At 40.7% G+C, this 20627-nt stretch overlaps 1 protein-coding gene across 1 annotated transcript; it reads right to left on the reverse strand.

Moving 5' to 3' along the window:
• LOC145390436 (uncharacterized) lies at positions 1 to 17422 on the reverse strand. The gene is made up of 8 exons (XM_080265369.1): positions 17336 to 17422; positions 10360 to 10743; positions 9686 to 9924; positions 9122 to 9215; positions 8275 to 8409; positions 7013 to 7116; positions 6642 to 6795; positions 1 to 4948 (listed from the first exon to the last, which is right to left on the reverse strand). Exons 3-8 carry the CDS (start codon positions 9896 to 9898, stop codon positions 3669 to 3671), a joined length of 1980 nt encoding a protein of 659 aa, XP_080121495.1. The 5' UTR covers positions 9899 to 9924; positions 10360 to 10743; positions 17336 to 17422; the 3' UTR covers positions 1 to 3668.
• Between the last annotated feature and the right edge of the window lie 3205 nt (positions 17423 to 20627).

The raw sequence follows: 20627 nt of genomic DNA on the forward strand, positions 1-20627 counted from the left end.
TAGTTTTGCAAGTTTTATTTCCATTCTAATGACTCACGTTTTGGGCATTAACAAAGTGGATGTACAAAAAACATTTCCTCCTACCCTGGTGTAGTTCAGTCCAGTTCTGCATAATGCTCTTAATAAATTGTACTATTACTGCAGTCTCCCTTGAACAACATACAGTGGAGGATGCAAAAATGGTTTAAATTATCACAACTGCAATCCTCGCCATCTAAATACAGGTAATTGCTTTTTCCTTTATACAGATATATTGGTGAACTCTGAGCAGGAAAATGCAATGAAGCCGAGCAATTTCATTTTTTCACTTGTCTGTGAATGATTATGAAAAATTGCTCATCATTATTACACTCAAAATATTACTGGAAACAAAACCTAAAGCGGACATCTCTTATAAAGTCAATGTGGTTAGATAATTACATATACATATTTATATATATATGCATGTATATATACTATATGAGAGCATATTGCAATTATAACTGTAATTTTCTTATTACATGAAGTAATTTGCATATTAGTGGCAGATCCAGGGGGTCTGAAAAATGCATGCCCCCACCTAACCCATAACTTTGGCCTCTAGGTCCAGTCACATCTTTAGATGCACAGACCCAGATTCACATACAAAACCACCACCATTTTCCTGTCATAACCGAGACTTACTTTCCCAAGAAGGACAAGGAGAGGAAAATACAAATCCTTCCCTTCTCATTCTTTTTGACAACAAATCACAGCTACGATGGGGAAGTCTGCACGGGTTGGTTTGTGAATCCAGGTCACAGGCTATGCTCAGCACAGAACAGTCAGTCCTCACTTAAAGTCTAGGGTATATGCAGGGAAAATACTATACGAGGTGAGACTAAATTGAGACACTGTTCTTTTTTATTACTGACAAGCACAAAAAATTAAAACGATTTCACACTTTAAAACAATTTTGTAATTATTCTTACGTACCGATAACTGAACAGGTGTTATCAACTTAAGCTACTGAAAACTTAACTTATCAGCAACTTACCCTGCCCTTGGGTGGGAAAGGAGGTCTGGATGATGATGATGATGAACTTAATAATGAAACAACTGAACTGAATCAGGGAACATTTTTAACCTTTTAGCCGAGTCTGGTACAACCTAAATATTTTATTCAAGCTAATACTAGAACATACTGTTCAACTTTGGAAAAATCTAGCAGTAAAAGGTTTCAAAAACTATCTTGCTTTATCCTTCCTCTGGTATTAGTAAACCCAGGAATTTATATTGCCTACTACCAGACAACACAGTAGTCAAAAGAAATCCCAGAATTCATTGTTTTAAATGAGGATTAACTGTAAGACTGTGTCCCTTCCCTCACTTCCCTTGACCACCTCGTCTGGATCTGCCCTTGCAATGTCCCACTATACAAGCACTCCTGGCCTTGGATTCACAAACACAACTTCCAATCCATTCTTGACAAAACCAAAGTGTCTATTCACAGGATTAACAAGGATCAATGAATATGATAACTTCCCAGTCTCGTCTTTCCTGCAAAAATACATCCTCGTTTCAACAATGGCACTGATTGTAAATCTGCCTGCAAATATATCTCCCTGGTCCAGAATACACCTGACTGTAGTGTTTCCTAGCACACACTCCTAACATGACCACATCAACTTGGCGACATCAGCTTGGCCACCTCAAAATAATGCAAACAGTAAATAACCTTCCATCCAGTGACAAACCTTTTAGATTCTTCTTGCTATCTCCAGACTATTACATTCAGCTCAGTGGAGACTTGTCAATCTAGGGGAGTTATATACAGCCCTCATTAAGTTCTGTATTACTTGGTTGCTCTCGAGCTGGATACAATTGTTCGGTAGCAGCAAGAATAAAATAAAGACATCATCAGAGTGAATAGGTTAAAGAGATGCACGTGTTCGTAAATTACTGTACTGTACATATTAACTATCACACAGCAGTTTCTCTAGCACACTTAAGCAATGAGTCTGTCTGTTATGAACACAGCTCCTCATTCTTTCACATCCATTTTCCACTTTCTGTTCAGTTGCAACTTTGTTCCCACTGGCTTGAATTTGTTAACATTTCACTATGTTTGTATTCTAGGCAATCACGAGTTAAGTCACATGTTCAAGACTATGTATGCTAGTGTTTCGTTGATGAAGTTGTGACCTCATGAGCAATACAGTATCAATGCTAAGTAATTCTGTGGTATTGTCAGTGTGGCTACGGTGCACAAAGCCACACGCGCGCGCACACACACACACACAGCAAACGTTAACTTGCTACCTGACTGCGCTACCGAATTCACACTGGGTATGCAAAGAGCTACAATATCAAACTACCAGCCAGCTATGCACGCGCTTCACTTAATTTTCAGCAAATTTTGGGAGGATTAAGAAAAAAAAAAAAAAAAAGGGGGGGGGGGGGGGCAGTCATCATTATATATCCTGGATGTCATAAATTAACTTAAAAATTTTCTTACAACTGGTACAATAAATTGCATAAATTTGGAGCAGCTTAACAGCCAGCAATATAATTTTACAAGTTTTTGGTTATAGTCTCAAGACTTGACAACAACAAGATTTTATAATGCCAGCGACAAAAAGATTAAAAAATCCCAATAACAGACATAACGGGGACTAGACTGTACCAGTTTCATTTTCTCCTAGGGTATCTGCTGCCTCTTTCTCACACATTGCAATTTAACTCAGTGCTATTGGTAACCAAGTTGGGAGAAAGGACATTAATATCAAAGCCACGCACACTTTTTTTTTTTTTCCCCCTTCCTGTGGATAGTTTGCCTAGTAATGCCCAACAGATATCCTAGTGTTTGGTCACTGTCTTTGGTGACTTGGTAATGCCTTGACGATGTTAATCTGTTGTTAAATGAACACTCAAGGACAAAAGGTTGCCTGTTATTTCACTGCATCTACTTCACACTTATGGCATTTATGACACTTTCCTCCCTGAAGCATCATATCAAGGAGAATCACCTATGAGAAGAGAAACATACTATGCCTCTCACAGCTTTGGAGTATCACCCAGCAGAGGAAACTGAAGAGCAGAACAGGTGAAATATTTGACAAACTTTCATCCCAAACTTTTCCTACCCTCAAAGTATTGGCATCATTTTCTCTCCCTTATCTTGAACTAATTTCTTTAGCTGTACAGAATGCTAAGAATTCTTAAATTATATCCATCTGACCTACAGCAATACTTAAAAGTCCTTGCATGTGCTGCTTACACATAATCCTTCACATCATCCGAGCAGAATGTCAGAATTTCCTGTATCAGTGTTCCATGAGTACACAGGTAATGCCATTTCTCATTTTCTAAGTACCAGTCTATACTTTCTGTTTTCTAAAGTAACTCATCCATTCTTTACATATACAGCTCTCATGTTTCTTCCATTTTCAGTTGCTCAGTCTTGTGGGTCTCCGTATTAGGACAGTTTCTTACATTCTGACATACGGTACATTCATGATGCTTCTTAAACTTTTTATAAATTTTTTTTACATATATATGCACAGTTTCTTCCATTTCCGTTGACAAACTTGACATACATTCGTACTAATACATTTCTGTTAACTATCTTTCTATACAATCATGCTGTTTCTCACATTTTAGCTATGTTGAGTGTCTTTCTTGCTTTCAATCCACCTCCCCTGAGCACCTTACAGCTCTCTATTGTAGTTAAGATAGAGCTTTAGTGCTTGAGGGAGTGGAAGGAGGTTAATTTTCTCCCTCATGTATGTCTCTATTGCTGACAGGATCTCTACAGAAGAGGTGCTGTCTCGTCCTCCTCCACCTTCCCCATCTTCTCCATCTCCTTTTCCTCCATCTTCTCCATTTTCATCTTCCTTCATCTCCCCAGATTCATCTTTTCCTATCTTCTTCCTTCGGGCTCTGAATGCCTTTGCGCAGTTTTCTCCACAGAGGCAATTTGGGTCATCCTCATCTAGATACCGAGTGACTTTTGTCCTCGGAGCAGAGTTGTCAGAATAGTCGGAATCTGATTCAGTGTCCCTGTCTGAATCAACATCCATCCCACCATCATCATCCTCTGAACCTCCACTACTGGGTCCCTTCCCGTTCTCAATCTCGTCTCCCACTCCACTGTCAAACTTTTCACGTTTCTTGTTGTTTTTGTTGGCCTGGGGTTTTGTGGAGCATGGGGAGGAAATGGCAAATGTGACTGGGATGGGATCAGAGTGGGGCACTGAGGACGAAGATGAGGGAAGAGGGATACTGTCAACAACTGCTGTTTCCACTTCTCCTTCTTCCATTTTCTCCTCCTTTGTATCTTTATCCTTTAACTTTTTGTTAGATGATAAGGAGGAAGAAGTAGGTGCCTCTTCTTCTTTCTTCTCCTTTGCACCATCCTCTTCCTTTGAGTCCTCTTCTAGGCTCCTCCTCTGACCTTTGGCACCTGCATCCTCACCATCTTTCTCTACATTTACTTCAGGATCTACATTGACATCCGCATCCACCTCAGCATCATCATGCTCCTCTTCCTCTTCCTCCTCCACTTCCTCTTCCCCTTCATCCCAGTTATCCCTCCTGCTCCTCCGATTTCTTCCTTCCCCTTCCTCCTCCTCCTCTTCTTCCTCCCTGCTCTGACTGGCTAGATTCCGTGCCAGCTCAAGGAAGGCAGAGATCTGACTGGCAGCACGACCTCTCGGATAATACCTAGGACCTGGCCGACTTAAACCCCTTTCTCCTAGTCCTGCATCCCCCTCATCCTCGTCCTCGTCCTCAGACTCATAAAATGGCCCCGGCACATATGGGACAATAACACTACGGAAATGGCGCCTCTCACGGGGTTTAGGGCGGGGCTGCACAGGACGATTAGAGGCAGTGGTGAGTTCCGGGTGTTCAGTCTCTACCGCCTCACGGAGGATAGATCGCACCTGCTGCCGGCACAAGTCCTGCAGGTCCAGCAGCTCAACATTTGCTGGAAAAGAAAAGGACATGTAAGAACTTAAAAAATGACATCTGCTGCAAATGAAAAGAGCAGGTAAAGGAAAACAGACAGATGACTTTGAAACCACAGCTGAGAAGTCCTGCAGGTTCAGTACTTCAACATTTGCAATGGGGGAAAACATCAGGCCAATGTAAAAATACAGACGATACGGTACCACATTGACATCTGCTGTGTGGGGAAAAGGACTGGTCAGCGTATCTATCCATCCATCATCCAATCCTATGTTGTTTCATGAGGAGCGCAGGAGCCCGGGGCTAGGCAAGTTGGTCCTGACATTTATGAGAGTGACCAGCCTCACCCATCCCTGAGTGGCATTATGTGAGCAATAAACCCCAACCATCCCTTGGACATAAACCTACACAGGGTCAATCCGACTGGAGCACTGCAATTACCCACTAAACCACCAGGTGCCATAATTTGGTTATATTGTTACCACCCAGCATAGTAAATGGTTTCCTGGTGTACAGGAAACCATTTGGCTTGTCACTCAGTGTAGAGTTACCCATAGGCAAAAGGAAGAGGAAAGAGTGAAGGAAAGGAAGACAGAAGAGGAAGTGTAGTCACCCGTAGGCAGAAGAAAGAGGAAAGAATGATGGAAAGACAGAATTGGAAGGAAGGAAGAGGGGAAGGAGCAGACATCCAAAGCAGCACTACATCAAGTGAGTGGATGGTGAGTGCCCCCACCTACCATCAAACAGGTCAGAGTAAGATGGATTAATTTAGAACTACAGCCAAAATACACATGGAAACTTAAGACCCGTAATTCCCCAACTACCGTACTATTTGTTTCTGTGAGAAAAACAAAGAGACTTGGACAGATTCTATATTCTCCTTTCCTTACCCCTCTTTCGAAAAAAATCCGAGTTTCATGGGGAAGGTGAATCTCGACCCAGGATAAACTTGCTTGGTGATCAGTGTGTAGTGTCAACGCAACGTTAAACCTGACCATACAAGTAATACTCAATTCAACAATATACAAAATATCCAGCAACAATAGATGATTTAAATTTTATGTCACATACTGAAAATTTTTTTGCACTGGTATGGGTTCCTGGGGTTTCTGCCTTCTGAAGCTACAGTCAGAAGAGTTAGGGATAACTCTATTCTGTTTAAAGAAAAAATAAAATAAAATACAATCAACGGTGTTTTGTGTATGACAGTTTACGTAGCTGAAGTGGTTTCTTTATCAGTTTTCCCCCCCTAAATTGTGGAGGTACAGGAGACTGAACCACATCATTAGCAAAACCAGTCACGTAAAAAATCTCATCCCAAACTTGTGTACCTCTCTATCGCCCTCCTATAACTGTCCTGATCTGTCAAACACTCACTGAGGATAGAAGTGGGAGGCTGATGTAGAGGCTTATTGGCAAAACCAGTCAGGAATAAATTTTTGTCTGTAACTTGTGATTTTCTATATCAACCTCCTACATTTCTGACGCCATAATCTCACACGGCTTTCTTGCATTTCCTCACCAGATTCATTCTGCACATTACTCTTTAATATCTTCTTATACTTGTTTTATACCCTTTAAATGTGGAAATGTTAAAACACTTTCGTTGAAAACAAATTAAGTGCTATATGCAGAAACAAACTGGCAAGGAAGAGGTGCTGTGGAGCCTCTTAAAGACCAAGAATACTGGCTCGAGCATCTTGACAACTCACGGAGGATAACAATGGGGGGAGGGTGGCTGGGATCCGGCATGACGAGCGACGAGAAAGACACAGGGAGGAGTGGTGTGGTTTCCCAGGAGTCTAGGCCATTGCGGGTCATCCTCACCAGCTGGTCATTCAATGGCATCACCAGTACCCCACCAGGCTGTGGAAATAATGGGTTGTAGTTTTCACTTTAATTTCAGTTCGTCATCTTTTTGCAGCTTACTGCATGTTGCTCAATGAATGTTCCTTCAGGAGTAGAGGTTCTATTCCTGATAAATGAATAACTGACAAGAGGTAGCCTGATTTAAATAAAACAGACATCGCTGTAGTGGGGCAGGGGGATGGGGGGCATGAAAAATGCATGACTGGAGGCTAACCTTAATGAGCGATTTCATGTACTGCTCATGACTCTCAGGACAAGATGCCCCGCAATACACTCGGTCATACAGGCGCACGTCTGGTGGCAAGCACAGGCAGTTTCCTGGGGATAAACAAATGAGTAAACTAAAATAATAATAATAATAATAATATAATAATAATAATAATAATAATAATAATAATAATAACAATAATAATAATAATCTATCTATCTATCTATTGCCAGACACCATAATCCCATAAGGGGTGGCCATTTGACTCTGAGTTATTTGTTTAGCGGGAAGGGGCACTAACCCTCCACCAACCCACATACTGACACGTAAGGAGCACGTTAATAATAAAAATAATAAAAAAAAAACTAAATTTCTTTACGTTATCAAGTAAGGATGGAAGTTTGGAGGATGAAGTGCTTGGAAAGGTACAAGGAAGTATCGTTGCTGGTTCTTTGAAAGCAGTGATAAGAAATAGGGAAATGACCATGGAATTAAAAGTCGTTGCATGACAGTTACGTGATACTAACTCTAACGTATGGAAGAGAAGCTTGGACCTTGTTGCAAGGACATGTCAAGAGTGAGAGCAGTGGCAGTGAGTTATTTGAGAGGAGCATGTGAGTTACATTGAGAGACAGACTGACAAATAAGGAAGTTCAGGAGCACTGTGGTGTGGATGTCGATGTGATAGAAACATTAAGAGAAATACAATGAGGTAGTTTGGCCATGTGGAGAGGATGGAGTGCAAGACACTAATGAGGAGAGTGTAGGTGAGTGAGTTAGAGGAGGGGTGAGGGAGGGGGATGCAGATGATGAGATGAGAGGGATGGAGTGGAGAGGTACAATTATGATAGAGGGGGGGGTATGAGCTGAGGGGAGGGTAGTGAAATGGCGGGGGAAAGAGCAATATGGAGGCGATTTGTTTGTGGCCACCCCTAATGCGATTAAGGCATCTGGCAACAGAAAGACTGATATACAGTAGCCTACACTGAAATGTATAAAGTTCACAATTTATTCGTTAGGGTTTTGAGAATATTATACATTATTTCTACAGCAAAGCTAATACGGTAAGCAACTGGGTGTATCCTGGTGCAGTGAGACAAGAAAAAAAGTGTGGAATATAATGGAAAGTAGTGTGGTTCAACATACAAGTGGCTGAAACTATGAACATCCTAATTCAAAGAAATGAGTGCAGTACAATAAATAAATATGAAAAATATAAATAAATAAATAAATAAATATATCCACAGCTTGCACAACCATGCCCTTACCCTGAACAAAGCTAGGCTCACAGAAGGGGAACGCATCAACCGCAGGTGACGTTGATTTGAAGTGAGCAAGGCGGTCAGTGGCATACTGTATGACATCAGCGTGAAGCTCCACCCCATGATTAACACCATATGGACCTGGGGAGTGAGATGACGATGTAGATAAAATACCTCACAGGAAACCACTGTGCAACTAAAATAATGGCAAACCACTCATTGTCAAGCCAGTTACTTTATTCTGATATAAAATTATTAACCATCATTCATTCACTTTGTTTTGAAAGACTTTGTACACGCATGCATCAAGCTAGTTCACCTGAAGGTAGCTCTCCATGCAACACAAGCCCTGGTAACATCTCTGTTCAATCCCTTAACTCCGCAGAAAATTTGTAGGACATCTTTCTATTTTCTACAGACTGGATGCTAAAGTGTCCAAACCAGCAAATTACTTCCCAATAATTGCTAAAAACATGGGAGAAATGCAAGACGTGTTATATGAATTGTAATAATGTGTGAGTATTAGCTTAGAGTTTTATTCTATGTGTATGTGGACTTATGTTTCCTTCCTGAGAGTAATGACTGTGTGGCTTATTCCTAAACTTGTAACCAGAGTACATTCTCAAGGCACAACCTCCCCTAGGTCAAAAGTGGCCATTCATCTATAACAAGTATCCTTTCATATTGTTTCAGTAATAATTAAACATGAAGGAAATTTACAGATTTTATATTTTGCTGCAGTGCCCATAATCTCTTAATATGACTTGGCCAAGCCTGCCTCTACTCAGTCTATCTATACCTCAGCCCACCCAGCCTCCACTCAGCTTTACATACACTAGCCAAGTCAACCCACCAATGATAAGACCGGCCATTGTGGACAAGTAGCCGGTCCCAGAGCCCAGGTTCAGGAAGGAATGACCTGGGGCCAGCTGTAGTCCCTCCATTACCTGCAACACCAAACATTTGGGTTATTTTCATTATAAAAGTGGAGTATGATAATCGTCATTTCACTGCAACACTGGATCATCATCATCATCATTCTCATTGTGACAGAAGATCAAGAGTGTTGTTGTCACTGCAAAACAGCAACTTGCCATGATTTTAAAAAGGTAGACAGGACCCAGGAAAATGAAAATGACTGAAGTAATCAAGAGAATGGCTAGCAAAATTCAAGAGATACATTCACTGACTAATAAAAAAAAACAGTATTACTAAACTCTGGGGATATCTACAAGTGTCACTCTTTAAGGGCGGGGTACTTCACACCATTAAATAAATCATGTGATGACAGCCATTAAGAATTTCAGGTATTCCAACCATCTTTTTGGAATTACATACAGATGTGTCTTATAAAATTCATGGTAGTCAAGTAAAATAACACAGTAATCTATCTTTAAATAGTTTTTAGAAATCTCACTTTGGCATAGATACATGGCGCTGAAAGGTGCAAGTTGCCCTTCTTCCACGCACTGTCACGGTAGGCTTGCTCACGATTCTCAGCAGTGAAGTAGTCTCCACGGTCGACAGCACGAAACACTCGCTCCAGGAGAGGAGTGGAGATGTAACTGGCGGCTTTAAGATTATCCACCAAATCATCATTGTCAACTCCAGTACTCACAGCTCCACCCATCTTGACTCAGTAACCGTACTAAACACCTGCAAACAAGCACAATACATTAGGCCCATATTCAAATTCCAAATGGTATAGAAGACACTGTAGCAACATTTTTCTTTCGTAATTAATGTGTATATCTCTTCACATTATCTTGTATACCGTTTACTCTTTTAATATGCATATACTGTAAGACCTTTACATTATCTTGCATACTATTTACTGTTTTAATATCGACAAAGTTTGCATCAATATACAAGAGGATATAGGGAAGCAATGTGCAGAATATATCACTAATGGTGTTATTAATTCTTTAAAACTATAGCCACTTGGAATGACCCTAGTGTACATTACATAAATAAATAAATAACATAAATATATAAAATAAATAAATAAATGAAAATTGCATCAATAAATCTGCTGCCACTCTCTATGTTCAGTGCTTCACAGCCTCCCCCCCCTCCCCCCACTATACTTACTTATTTCTATTGCCTCTTCCACCTCCTTGCCTAGACACGGCCCAGCCAAGCACCTTCTGGGTCAGATCCCGCTCCTGCAGAACACTGTCCACACCATGACCAAATGTTGCGAAAGGAAGGAATTTTCTGGAGTTCGTGTGCTAAAAGAATTCTTGGCTTTACTATAGACTAGCCTTTCTAACTCTTTCCCACACACGGCTCATCACACAGTAGTATCACGGATGGATGTATAAGGGTAACTGTGATGTGGAGAGTGGCACAGACGTATATACAGCCACTGCACTAGAGTTGTGTGCTGCACCAATAATGATCACAATGCATGCACGGTTACCAGTTTCCCCTCCTCACCATTCTTGTGCTAACTGTGCATCTCCAACATTGTGCCTGCAAGATAAATCACAATTAGCTTCTTCACTAATTATGGTAATTAGGGTAAATTGGATCAGCAGGATAAAGCATGTGAAAGTAAGGTAAACATCTGCACACTAAGCATAAATCTAGAGTACAAATCAAACTAATGCTGCCATACTCTTTCTAAGGAATCCCCATTGCAAGTCGGTCATGGTACAGCTGATATTCTCCATGGACCAGAAGCTAAATCAAGGGGTAAAACCAGGTAATTACTTCCCAACAACTGCTGGAAACACAGTACACCATCCAAAAAAAACAACTAAGCAACATGTTATTAGCTACCTTACCCGATGATGTCTGTAACATAATTTACATTTATGATAAGTTCTGCTTGAGTATCCATAACTTAACACCTGCCACATCTGCAGTTATGGGATTCATGAAGTATCTTTGTTTACCATAACCTAACAGATGCAGAGGTAGGTGTTTCTTATCTCTTTCTTTGTCATTCTTTTCTCTACTGTCTTCATGATTTACCTATCTATATATAGCCAGTGACCTTAATCCTAGAAGCGATGGCCACAAACAAATCACCTCCACTGTCACTGTGTCACCTCTCATCAGGCTGTTCTATGGATTTCATGCCTCTTTTACATTTGTAAGTCCCCACACCATCCCTCCATCTCACCCTCTGTCTCCCCCTTCTCTCACCTTCCACCCCACTCACACAGCCTACACTCTCCTTTCAGTCTCTCATTCCCCGTTCTCTACACGTGGCCAAACTAACTCGTGGAAACTTTTAATCTTGTCTAATATATCCACACGAACATCATAATGCTCCTTCCCTTCTTCATTCTCCATCTCTTTACATCCATTCAAAGTGAATGACATCTAAACACTTTATTCATTCCTCCCAGCACCTTTGCTACTTCATTCATTCTAAACTTTACCTCTACATCTATTCTTCCATCCACAGCAACATGTGACCCTAAATACTTAAAACACTCTACCTCCTCAAGCAACTCACCATCCAAAACTACATTCATTCTCCTACCATCTACCAACCTCGTACACTTCATTGCTTTACTCTTATTCTTGTTTACTCTCAATGTCCTCCTTTCATACACCCTTCAAAACTCCTCTACCAACTGTCCCAGTCTCTCCTCTGAGTCAGCCACCAGTGCAGTATCATCTGCAAATGTCCATTAGCATTCACCAGACTCAAACCTCCACCTAACATTCTTACATTCACCTCCCTTACGACACCATCCATATAAATATTAAACAAACATGGCGACATCACACATCCCTGCCACAGCCCGACTCTCATGGGAAACCAATCACTCACAGTATTTGGCAATAACAGAATACAAAATAAGTTATCAAAGTGAAGGTGTCAAACCCTTCAGCCTAAGGTCAAACTATATTTTCTGTTTTATTCATACTAATCCTGAACTGTTTCATTTACTGAAAAACTAAAGACAACCCCCTCTTACTCAAAGAGGTGATGAAGTCTCACGATGGCTGAATAAACTTATCTTAAAAACACACACACACACTGCCATGAAGAGGTCAATTTCCCTCCCACACTGGACAAAGCTCACACTATATCTCTCTCTCTGGACCTGTATCAGTTCATTAGACTAACTCTTCACTGCCACTTTAACGCTCTCCTTTCTTATCAGATAACCAAGAGCATCACACAAGCCTCTATGAAGGCTACTGCACCAGCTGAATAAGGTAATCATCAGGATACTACCATTTATACAACATTAAGGCAGTCATCTTCATATATTGAGGCAATGTTCTATAATATGACAACTTTCCATACCACCGATTCTGTACACTGGGGGGAAACTAGCAAATCTACTTGACACAGTTGGTAATGATGGAATTTTGAAGTGCAACTTTTATTAACACTGTGAATTAACAGGCAACAGAACATAAAAATGGTGACTTTTTACTGACTGTATTTTGTTATGACTGATTAAGAATTAATGGCACAGATACTCAAACAAAAAAAAGGGAACACCCAGATGAATCTTATACTGTATGCAGAAAAGGGAAACCTTAGGCTTACCCCCTACAACCATGAAATTCATATTCGAGGGTTAGATACAGCCTTCAATAACCCTTTAATTGCCAGCAGGTGTTCCTTAGCCAAATAAAATAACTTAATGGTACCACAACAATAAAATTTCAGTATCACACACTGAAGGAATTCAAATTAAGACATGATAATTTCTGAAATCTATTTGTCTATAGCCAGAGAACTTAATCTCAGAGTGGGTAGATGTGATCAAACCGCCTCCATCATCAAGCTGTTCTCCTTCCAACTCATATCACCCTCATTTGTATACCACCTCAGCCATGGTACCTCCCTCTTCCTCCATCTGAATCACAAACACTCTCTAAGTCAATCTCTCTCCTTTCTTTCTACAAGGCCACACCATCTCAGGATAGCTACTTCACCTGACACCTTCCATCATATCCACACCAACACCACAACACTCCAAACCTTCTCATTTGTCTGCCTGTTTCTCCAAGCAACTCCAGATGCTTCTCTCTGATAACTCATTTCCATGCCTCTCAATTTTAACATATGTCTTCCAACAAAGTCTCATTCTGTGATGCCTGAGCACTGTGCAAATGAAAGACAGGCAATCAGTGGTAGAGGGAAGACAGACTGAGGAAGATCATCACAGATCCGACTGTGTATATAAATACAGTACAGTATACAGTGGTACTGCTTCCATTCCTTCAACAACTTACTGTATTTGACAGATGTGGTAAAAGGACTATCCAGCTTCCCACCATCACCAACTCTCCTTTCTATTGTACACTGTATAAAATTTTCTATTAATTCACTATATCCATCCACCATCCAATCCTACATTGCCCCATGAGGAGCGTAGGAGCCCAGAGCTAGGAAGTTGGTCCCAACATTTAAGATGAGTGACCAGCCTCACTCATCCCTGAGTGGCATTACATGAGCAATCAACCCCAACCACCCCTTGGATATAAACTTTCACCAGCTCAATCCGACTCGAGCGCAATAATTACCCATTAAACCACCAAGTGCCAAAATTTGGATATATGGTTGCCACCCAGTGTAGTAAATAGTTTCCTGGTGTACAGGAAACCATTTGGCTTGTCACTCAGTGTAGAGTCACCCACAGGCAGAAGGAAGAGGAAAGAATGAAGGAACGACAGAAGAGGGAGTGTAAAGTTACCCATTGGCAGAAGGACAAGGAATGAATGAAGGAAAGGAAGACAGAAGAGGATGGAAGGAAAGAAGGATGGAGGAGAGGAAAGGGCAGACACAAAAATTATATATACTTATGGTCAATATAATTATCTATCTCTTGCCAGATACCGTACCTTAATCCCATATGGAGTGGCCAAAAACACCATTAGGGACAAACCATACATGTGGAAGTTTTTGTAACATCTCAACTCTCAACACTCCTGACACTAAAAATAAACTAGAGTTGACGTACCTGTGCCAGGGGAGGACAGACAGCTAGAGTACCAGGTACACATTTTATGAATTATAAACATAAACAGCTAATTACAAACATACTGGTATAAACAGAAAGTGCGGAATCTCTTATTTGACTACAGTACTGGATAAATCTATTCAAGGTGTCATTCTGTTAGTTGTCATACAAAAATCAGTGTTATTTGCAAACAAAAGAATATGTGCTAATTTAACCAAGATGCAAGCTGTAACCTAAACAATACTGTATCCCATTCATGCATCTCTAGTACGGTAGCTACTAAGCTCACAAAACTTATGAATGAATTGGTGCAAGGAGGTTATATTGGTTCTGATTCATAATTAGTAACAACCAACACCCCTAAAAGAGTAAGAGCAGTGGAAATGAGTTACATGAGAGGAGCATGTGGAGTTACATGGAGACAGACTGACAAATGAGGAAGTGAAGGAGCATTGTGGTTTGGATGTGACAGAATGCATTAGGAGAAATACAATGAGGTGGTCTGGCCATGTGGAGAGGATGGAGAGCAAGAGACTAACAAGGAGAGTTTGTGAGTGAGGTGGAGAGGGGGTGAGAGAGGAGGAGGCCAAGGATGAGATAGAGGGATGGAGTGGAGAGGTATGTGTGAACTTGGGGAAGCGGGGGGGGCAGTGAAATGGTGGGGGACTGCAACATGGGGGTGATTTGTTTGTGGGCACCCCTTACGAGATTAAGGCATCTGGCAATATACAGACAGACAGACAAATTGATGTACCATACTATATGTACATGCCAAATGCAACACAGGTTAATGTCTTTATTCTGGTGAAGTACTATTCAATTTTTCTGGCTATCTCATAATGATATTCTTCAGCTTAGGTGGAGCTTTTCAAACTGGTGCCATTGAAGTCAGTATAACCTTCATTTAGTCCTTCAGTACTAAAGATCTCAACTAAAGCTACACATACAGTAATCACATGGAAATACCAAAACTTAAATTAATAGTGCAGTATGTCACTGTACTGAAGGGGTTCATGATAATGTGATATTGGCTACACATGAATGACCTTCACAATGTCAGGCATGGCTCCTCTTGTCATTTCTGTACCACATGACATTCCTGCCCTGTTTAGCCACCATCATTATATTTCACCAATCACTCATCATCTGATTCCCCCTCTTCCACATGCATCATGTTCATGAAAGCTATCAATGCACTTTGGTGTCATTCTGTATTAAGACAATGGGAATTCAAAGCTAAAGTGTCATCCTCCTGTGTGGTTTATGGTATAGCTATCAAATTAGCTACTGTACTGGAGCTGGTACTGTACCTAAACAACAATCATATGAAATGTCTTAAAGGAATAAAAGGAATAATTAAAAATATTAGGCAACCATTAGAACTGATTATCACCATTGGTAGATAACTACAGTATTAGTAACTAAGTAAATCAGTCTGCATGAAAATCTTTACATAAGTTAATCTCCCTTATGGCATAACTGAAACTATATGTATCAAAGTTAATCAATTTTCACTTAACCCCTTTAGTCCAGTGATGCACTTTCTATTTGCCTCTTGCCATCTCCAGACAGTATAGATGCTTTTCAACTGTGGGAGTAAGACATGGCCTTTATAAACCCTTCACTACATTACTAAGATAAATAAAATTGTCTGGAAGCAGCAAGAATAATAAGTCTCCAGTGGGAAAGAGCTAATTTCATACATGCATACTACCATATCTAGATTCCTGAAATATGTTTATCCTAAAGAAGAGACAAGACCATACCTTCAGTTTTTTTTTTTTTTTTTTTCTAAGCAAGTGCAATACCATGAATTAAAACTATGATACATTGTACAATACGCAAGATGGAGATCATAGGTCAGAATAACTTTACCTAAATTCCAGGACTGAAAAAGTAGAAGTACCTTGAGATGACTTAGCCATGTGCAGAAAATGGAGAATGAGAAACTAGTCTGACTAGACAAGTGTATGACTGAGGTGAAGGGGGAAGAGGCAGGGGGAGACCAACAATGAGAAAATGAGGTATAGGAGGGAGAGTGTAAGCTGGAGGGAGGGTAGATTGATGGCAGAGGACAGGGTGACATGGAGGTGATTCATTTGTAGCTACCCCTTCTTGAATTCTGGCATCTGGCTATAAATACGAATAGAAAGAATAATACTGGTGTGTATATCATAATAACATTTTCAACCATCCTAGCCTCATTTCCCAATTACCGGTAGTTAATTTGACTGGTTAGAATCCAGAAAAGTGGGTCAACACTGATATGGGAAACTATCAACAAGATGCCAAGTAAATGAACATTTTCACTTCACAAAGCTATCAGAAATCATAAAAAAAATAATATATATATAAATACAGAAATACAAAACTGGTGAGGTCATCCATCTACCAGCAGGCCTGTATCCTTAACAGCTGTTCTGATTACCAATAATGGGTATTTTCCCACATGATTCAAAAATATTCTTAAGGTAGTTAGTATCTAATCACTTTATCTCATCATGTCCATCAAAACTGATATTAGATGGCCAAGTATTTGTAAAAACTGGATTAAATTACTGTGGCAATTTGGCATTAATACATCAAAACAGCAAGAAATCACATTACAAAAACAATTACCATATTGAACTGAAACATTATCTATGGTGTAAACTAAAGGAATATGATTATTTCAAAACCAACATGAGAAATAAAAGTGGTAATACTATATATTTTCCCTTTTTCCATTGATCATCCATTGGTGTGTGTATTATATCTGAAAACGTAGCAACAGAAGCATTACCTTACTTGCCCAACACCGGACTGAACAAGCACAGTGGCCAAGCAGTGAGAGGTTTTGCTATTCCTGCACTGACAAAAGCACGTTAACCCATTCAGGAAGTCAAACGCGAGTCTCTGCTTCAAAACGCACCTAACATCACGTTAATTCACGAGGTCATGGAACTATTAGCTATAAAAAGACGCACAATACAGCAACACCATTCCCTGCGTCACCACACACTTCCTTTGTTGTCAAGCCAAATTGTCAAGTAAATATCCGGTTTTCCGAAGATAGATTATAAGGAAACTTCTTACACAGTTGTCGCTGATACCACATACAAACTGAGGGTTCGCCCGGAACTCACATGAATTATGTACCTTGACGTTAAGAAGGTAAAAATCCGAGATATTGGCTACTGCGACTGAGCGACCCACCATACGATCTGTTTTCCTCCGTCAGCTGCTCCGTGACGTCACAGAAAATCACGCGTCCGTGTTCTTCAAATGAGTCCTCTACTTTAAATCATTCTATGTATTCCCGGTTACTGTTGACAGACCAGAAATCTGTTACTATTTTAAATTATAGATAAATAAATTATAATAAAACATCGCATAAAAATTATAAAAACTTGTCTCCATAGTACAAATTTATGGATAGCCACGTCTATATTATCAGGACGAATGGAAAGGAGCATCAAGGGGAGGTGGCCAGATGGGGAGAGCGGGGGGAGGGGGGGGAGGATCAGGATGAGGTCACGTGCCAGACCAAAACATAAACACGCGGGACCTTTGAGTGGGTTCCAACCATTCACAGAACAGTACAGCTCTCAATGCACCATAAGATTTCTACGCAAGAAGGACAGATTAATTGGATTATAGAAAAATGTAGTAGGCTGCTGCTAAACATCCCATAGATATGTATGAACAATAATATATGGAAGCTGATCCAATATTGTATCGGTTTTATCTTATCATTATGTACAAACGCTTGAAAGGTAAAGAAAAATTAGGAATAACCATCTATAACCTATAATGTTAGCCGTAGTAACAAAATTTCTCTCTCTCTCTCTCTCTCTCTCTCTCTCTCTCTCTCTCTCTCTCTCTCAGCACGTTGCTCCCGTATACTGTTACGTCTTGCCAAGTCGGTATTATTAATCACCTCCCCAGCATCCCCCATAAAACTCATAACCATTTACATGTATCTTCGCATGTGACACTTGCATAAAGAGTGAGTTTTCGCACAAGGAACCGAAGAGAGGAGGAACTGGGGCGTGAGGAGGAAGAATGAGGGTGCGGAAGTAAAGAGTAAGGCGAGTGTGGGGGGGATGAGGGGAGGAAGCGCTGGGTGAGGCAGGGTACGCGATGGGGGAAGGAAAGGGAGGAAGGTGCGTGGATTAAAAGGGGATTGGTGGGGTGAGAGAATGTACAGGTGTCTGCTCGCGGTGGCCTCGGTACAGGAGAGAGAGAGAGAGAGTTTGTATGTTCTGCTGTTGGAAAAATAGACGAAGGGGAATAAACAATGAACAAATGAACACAATCGGAAACCCACTACTAATTAAGATTACAAGTCATCGTACAAAAGCATTTAATGGATAATTTCCTCCACGCTCTTCTTTTACCTATTCTCGTACACTAATCACATTCATTGATTCGAGATGCATATACCTTTCTACTCCATCTCCCCCTCCTATACCTCACCAACATATACTCTCCTGTTAGTCTCTCCATTGTCTCACCACAATGTATTTCCTAACGCTCCTTCACTTCGCCATTAGTCAGTCTGTCTCTCCATGTAACTATACCTGATCTAAATCGGGCTAAAGCTTCGGAATAAAAATTTCCAACATTTCCATAGGTGGATATGTACTGGAGTTCTTAGAGGGAGAGAGAGAGAGAGCAGTCAGGTCACGCCAAAGGTCCGGCTCAGCTTAGAGGGCAGCCGTCACATACATCCCCTTATATTTCCTGTCCCTAATTGCATCCTTTCCTCGTAACACATCCCATGTCACACTCACCGTCACAGCAACACCACCTCAACACAAAGTCAAGCAGAGCGAGGAGGGGGTTGTGAATACTGAGGCTTTTAGTGTACGTCTACCTCTCACCACACCGCAACCCATACTGCCCTAATCCTTTCTCAGTTTCACTCCCCCAGGCATCCCCCTCGAGGTTCGCACGTGTACAGTAGGCTACCACTATCGTCCCACCAAATTTAGCACAGTCTAGGAATAATATTTAGTACAAGCTACAACTAGAAATGAAGTATATTGAAGTGCTTTCTGTTTATATAATTTGTTCACACTTTTCATCTATGACCTTTCTGTCGCAAATGACCCTTAGGCTATTAATGATCCCCAGAATTAATGACCCCAAGAGGAGAGAGGAGTTAATTTGTTGTAGAGGTCTCATTGAAGAAAAATGTCAGCAAATTATTAGACATGAACAGAAACCACTTCAAAATAAATGAAATCTAGCTGTGGCTTCTGCTCAATATTTGCCCAGCCTAGGACGTGAGTTGAGATTCGTGGAGTCACACAGGCCATGACTATAATTTCATTGGTCCATGCAGAGTTATAAAAACTTTAAAGTTATTAATTTAAATCTTTGAAATTTTTGGCTTACAAAAGACAAATTTCCAGTGAAGCCATGGGAGGAACATGTTTCTCCAAGACTTCATTATGTATAGTATATGGTACCGTCAGAAGCCATTCTTTAGGTACAGTAGTGAAATACTCCATATATCACCATAAAGTATACAGTAGAGAAAGGAATAGCCCCATCAGCGGGCTTTCCTATAGAGCACTGGGATTTATAAACTTGGGTCTTCCAAACCTCAGTCAAGTTTGTTGTGAGTCATCTTCTAAAATAAGAATGCGTGATCTCTGATTACTGTATGTGAATACGCAAGTGACTGATCATGTTAGGATGAACATTAATTTTGTAAGTCACCTTGAGGTTTATTGCCAGTATTTACCACATAATGTAAAGGGGTAGTTCTCTTCTGCTAGTAAGGATAGCTTAATATTCAGTATTATAAGACAAGAGTAGCATGTACCGACTCCTTTTGTGGGAAAAACTTTCAACTAAATTACTGTATCGGTGCATCCATACTGGACAAACCGCGATGCCCATCATCACAGGGTGTCTTCCCCCACCCTAACCCACTACCCACCACCATTCCAGCTTGGTCTCGGCCATGGCCACGGTCTTCCTAAGGGACTCGGGGCTGTTCGGCCAGACTGCCTAGGGAACAACTACGACTACTACTACTACCATTCCAGCCAATCCTGTCCACTCCTCTCTACTCACATGGCATGTTAAGAGCAGAAGTGTTGGACTGCCTAAGTATGCTTAATGCACTAATTTTTCTGTGTGCTTCAGAGGCATATCTAATTCTGACTTACTATGGTTGGCACATCAGATACTGCAGTTGTTTCTCTGCCACATCCTAAATGCTAAGCCAACACAGCACCAAGGCAGCCATAATAAACATTATTATAGTGTCAGAATGGCTGAGGGAAGTCAGGGTAAACTACCATGGGGAAGTGTTGATGGTGCAGCCAATGCAGTGTGGGGTGCTGAACAGTCTTTGTATGGTTAGAGGATACCCAGCCTTGGAATCACACAAGTCTTGGCTGTCTGCTGCATAGAGTATCA

This window comes from Coenobita brevimanus, chromosome 14 (assembly GCF_032717465.1).
Source record: "Coenobita brevimanus isolate Jiangsu-jjx chromosome 14, ASM3271746v2, whole genome shotgun sequence".
Lineage (NCBI taxonomy): Eukaryota > Metazoa > Arthropoda > Malacostraca > Decapoda > Coenobitidae > Coenobita > Coenobita brevimanus.

What these genes read in the sequence shown, in the direction of transcription:
- LOC145390436 (XM_080265369.1), bottom strand. Translation starts at nt 9,898, where the DNA reads ATGGGTGGAGCTGTGAGTACTGGAGTTGACAATGATGATTTGGTGGAT. An exon ending in CGCCATGTATCTATGCCAAA is followed by an intron (nt 9,216 to 9,685) that starts GTGAGATTTCTA and finishes TTGGTGTTGCAG; the next exon opens with GTAATGGAGGGACTACAGCT. An exon ending in AATGGCCGGTCTTATCATTG is followed by an intron (nt 8,410 to 9,121) that starts GTGGGTTGACTT and finishes CTCACTCCCCAG; the next exon opens with GTCCATATGGTGTTAATCAT.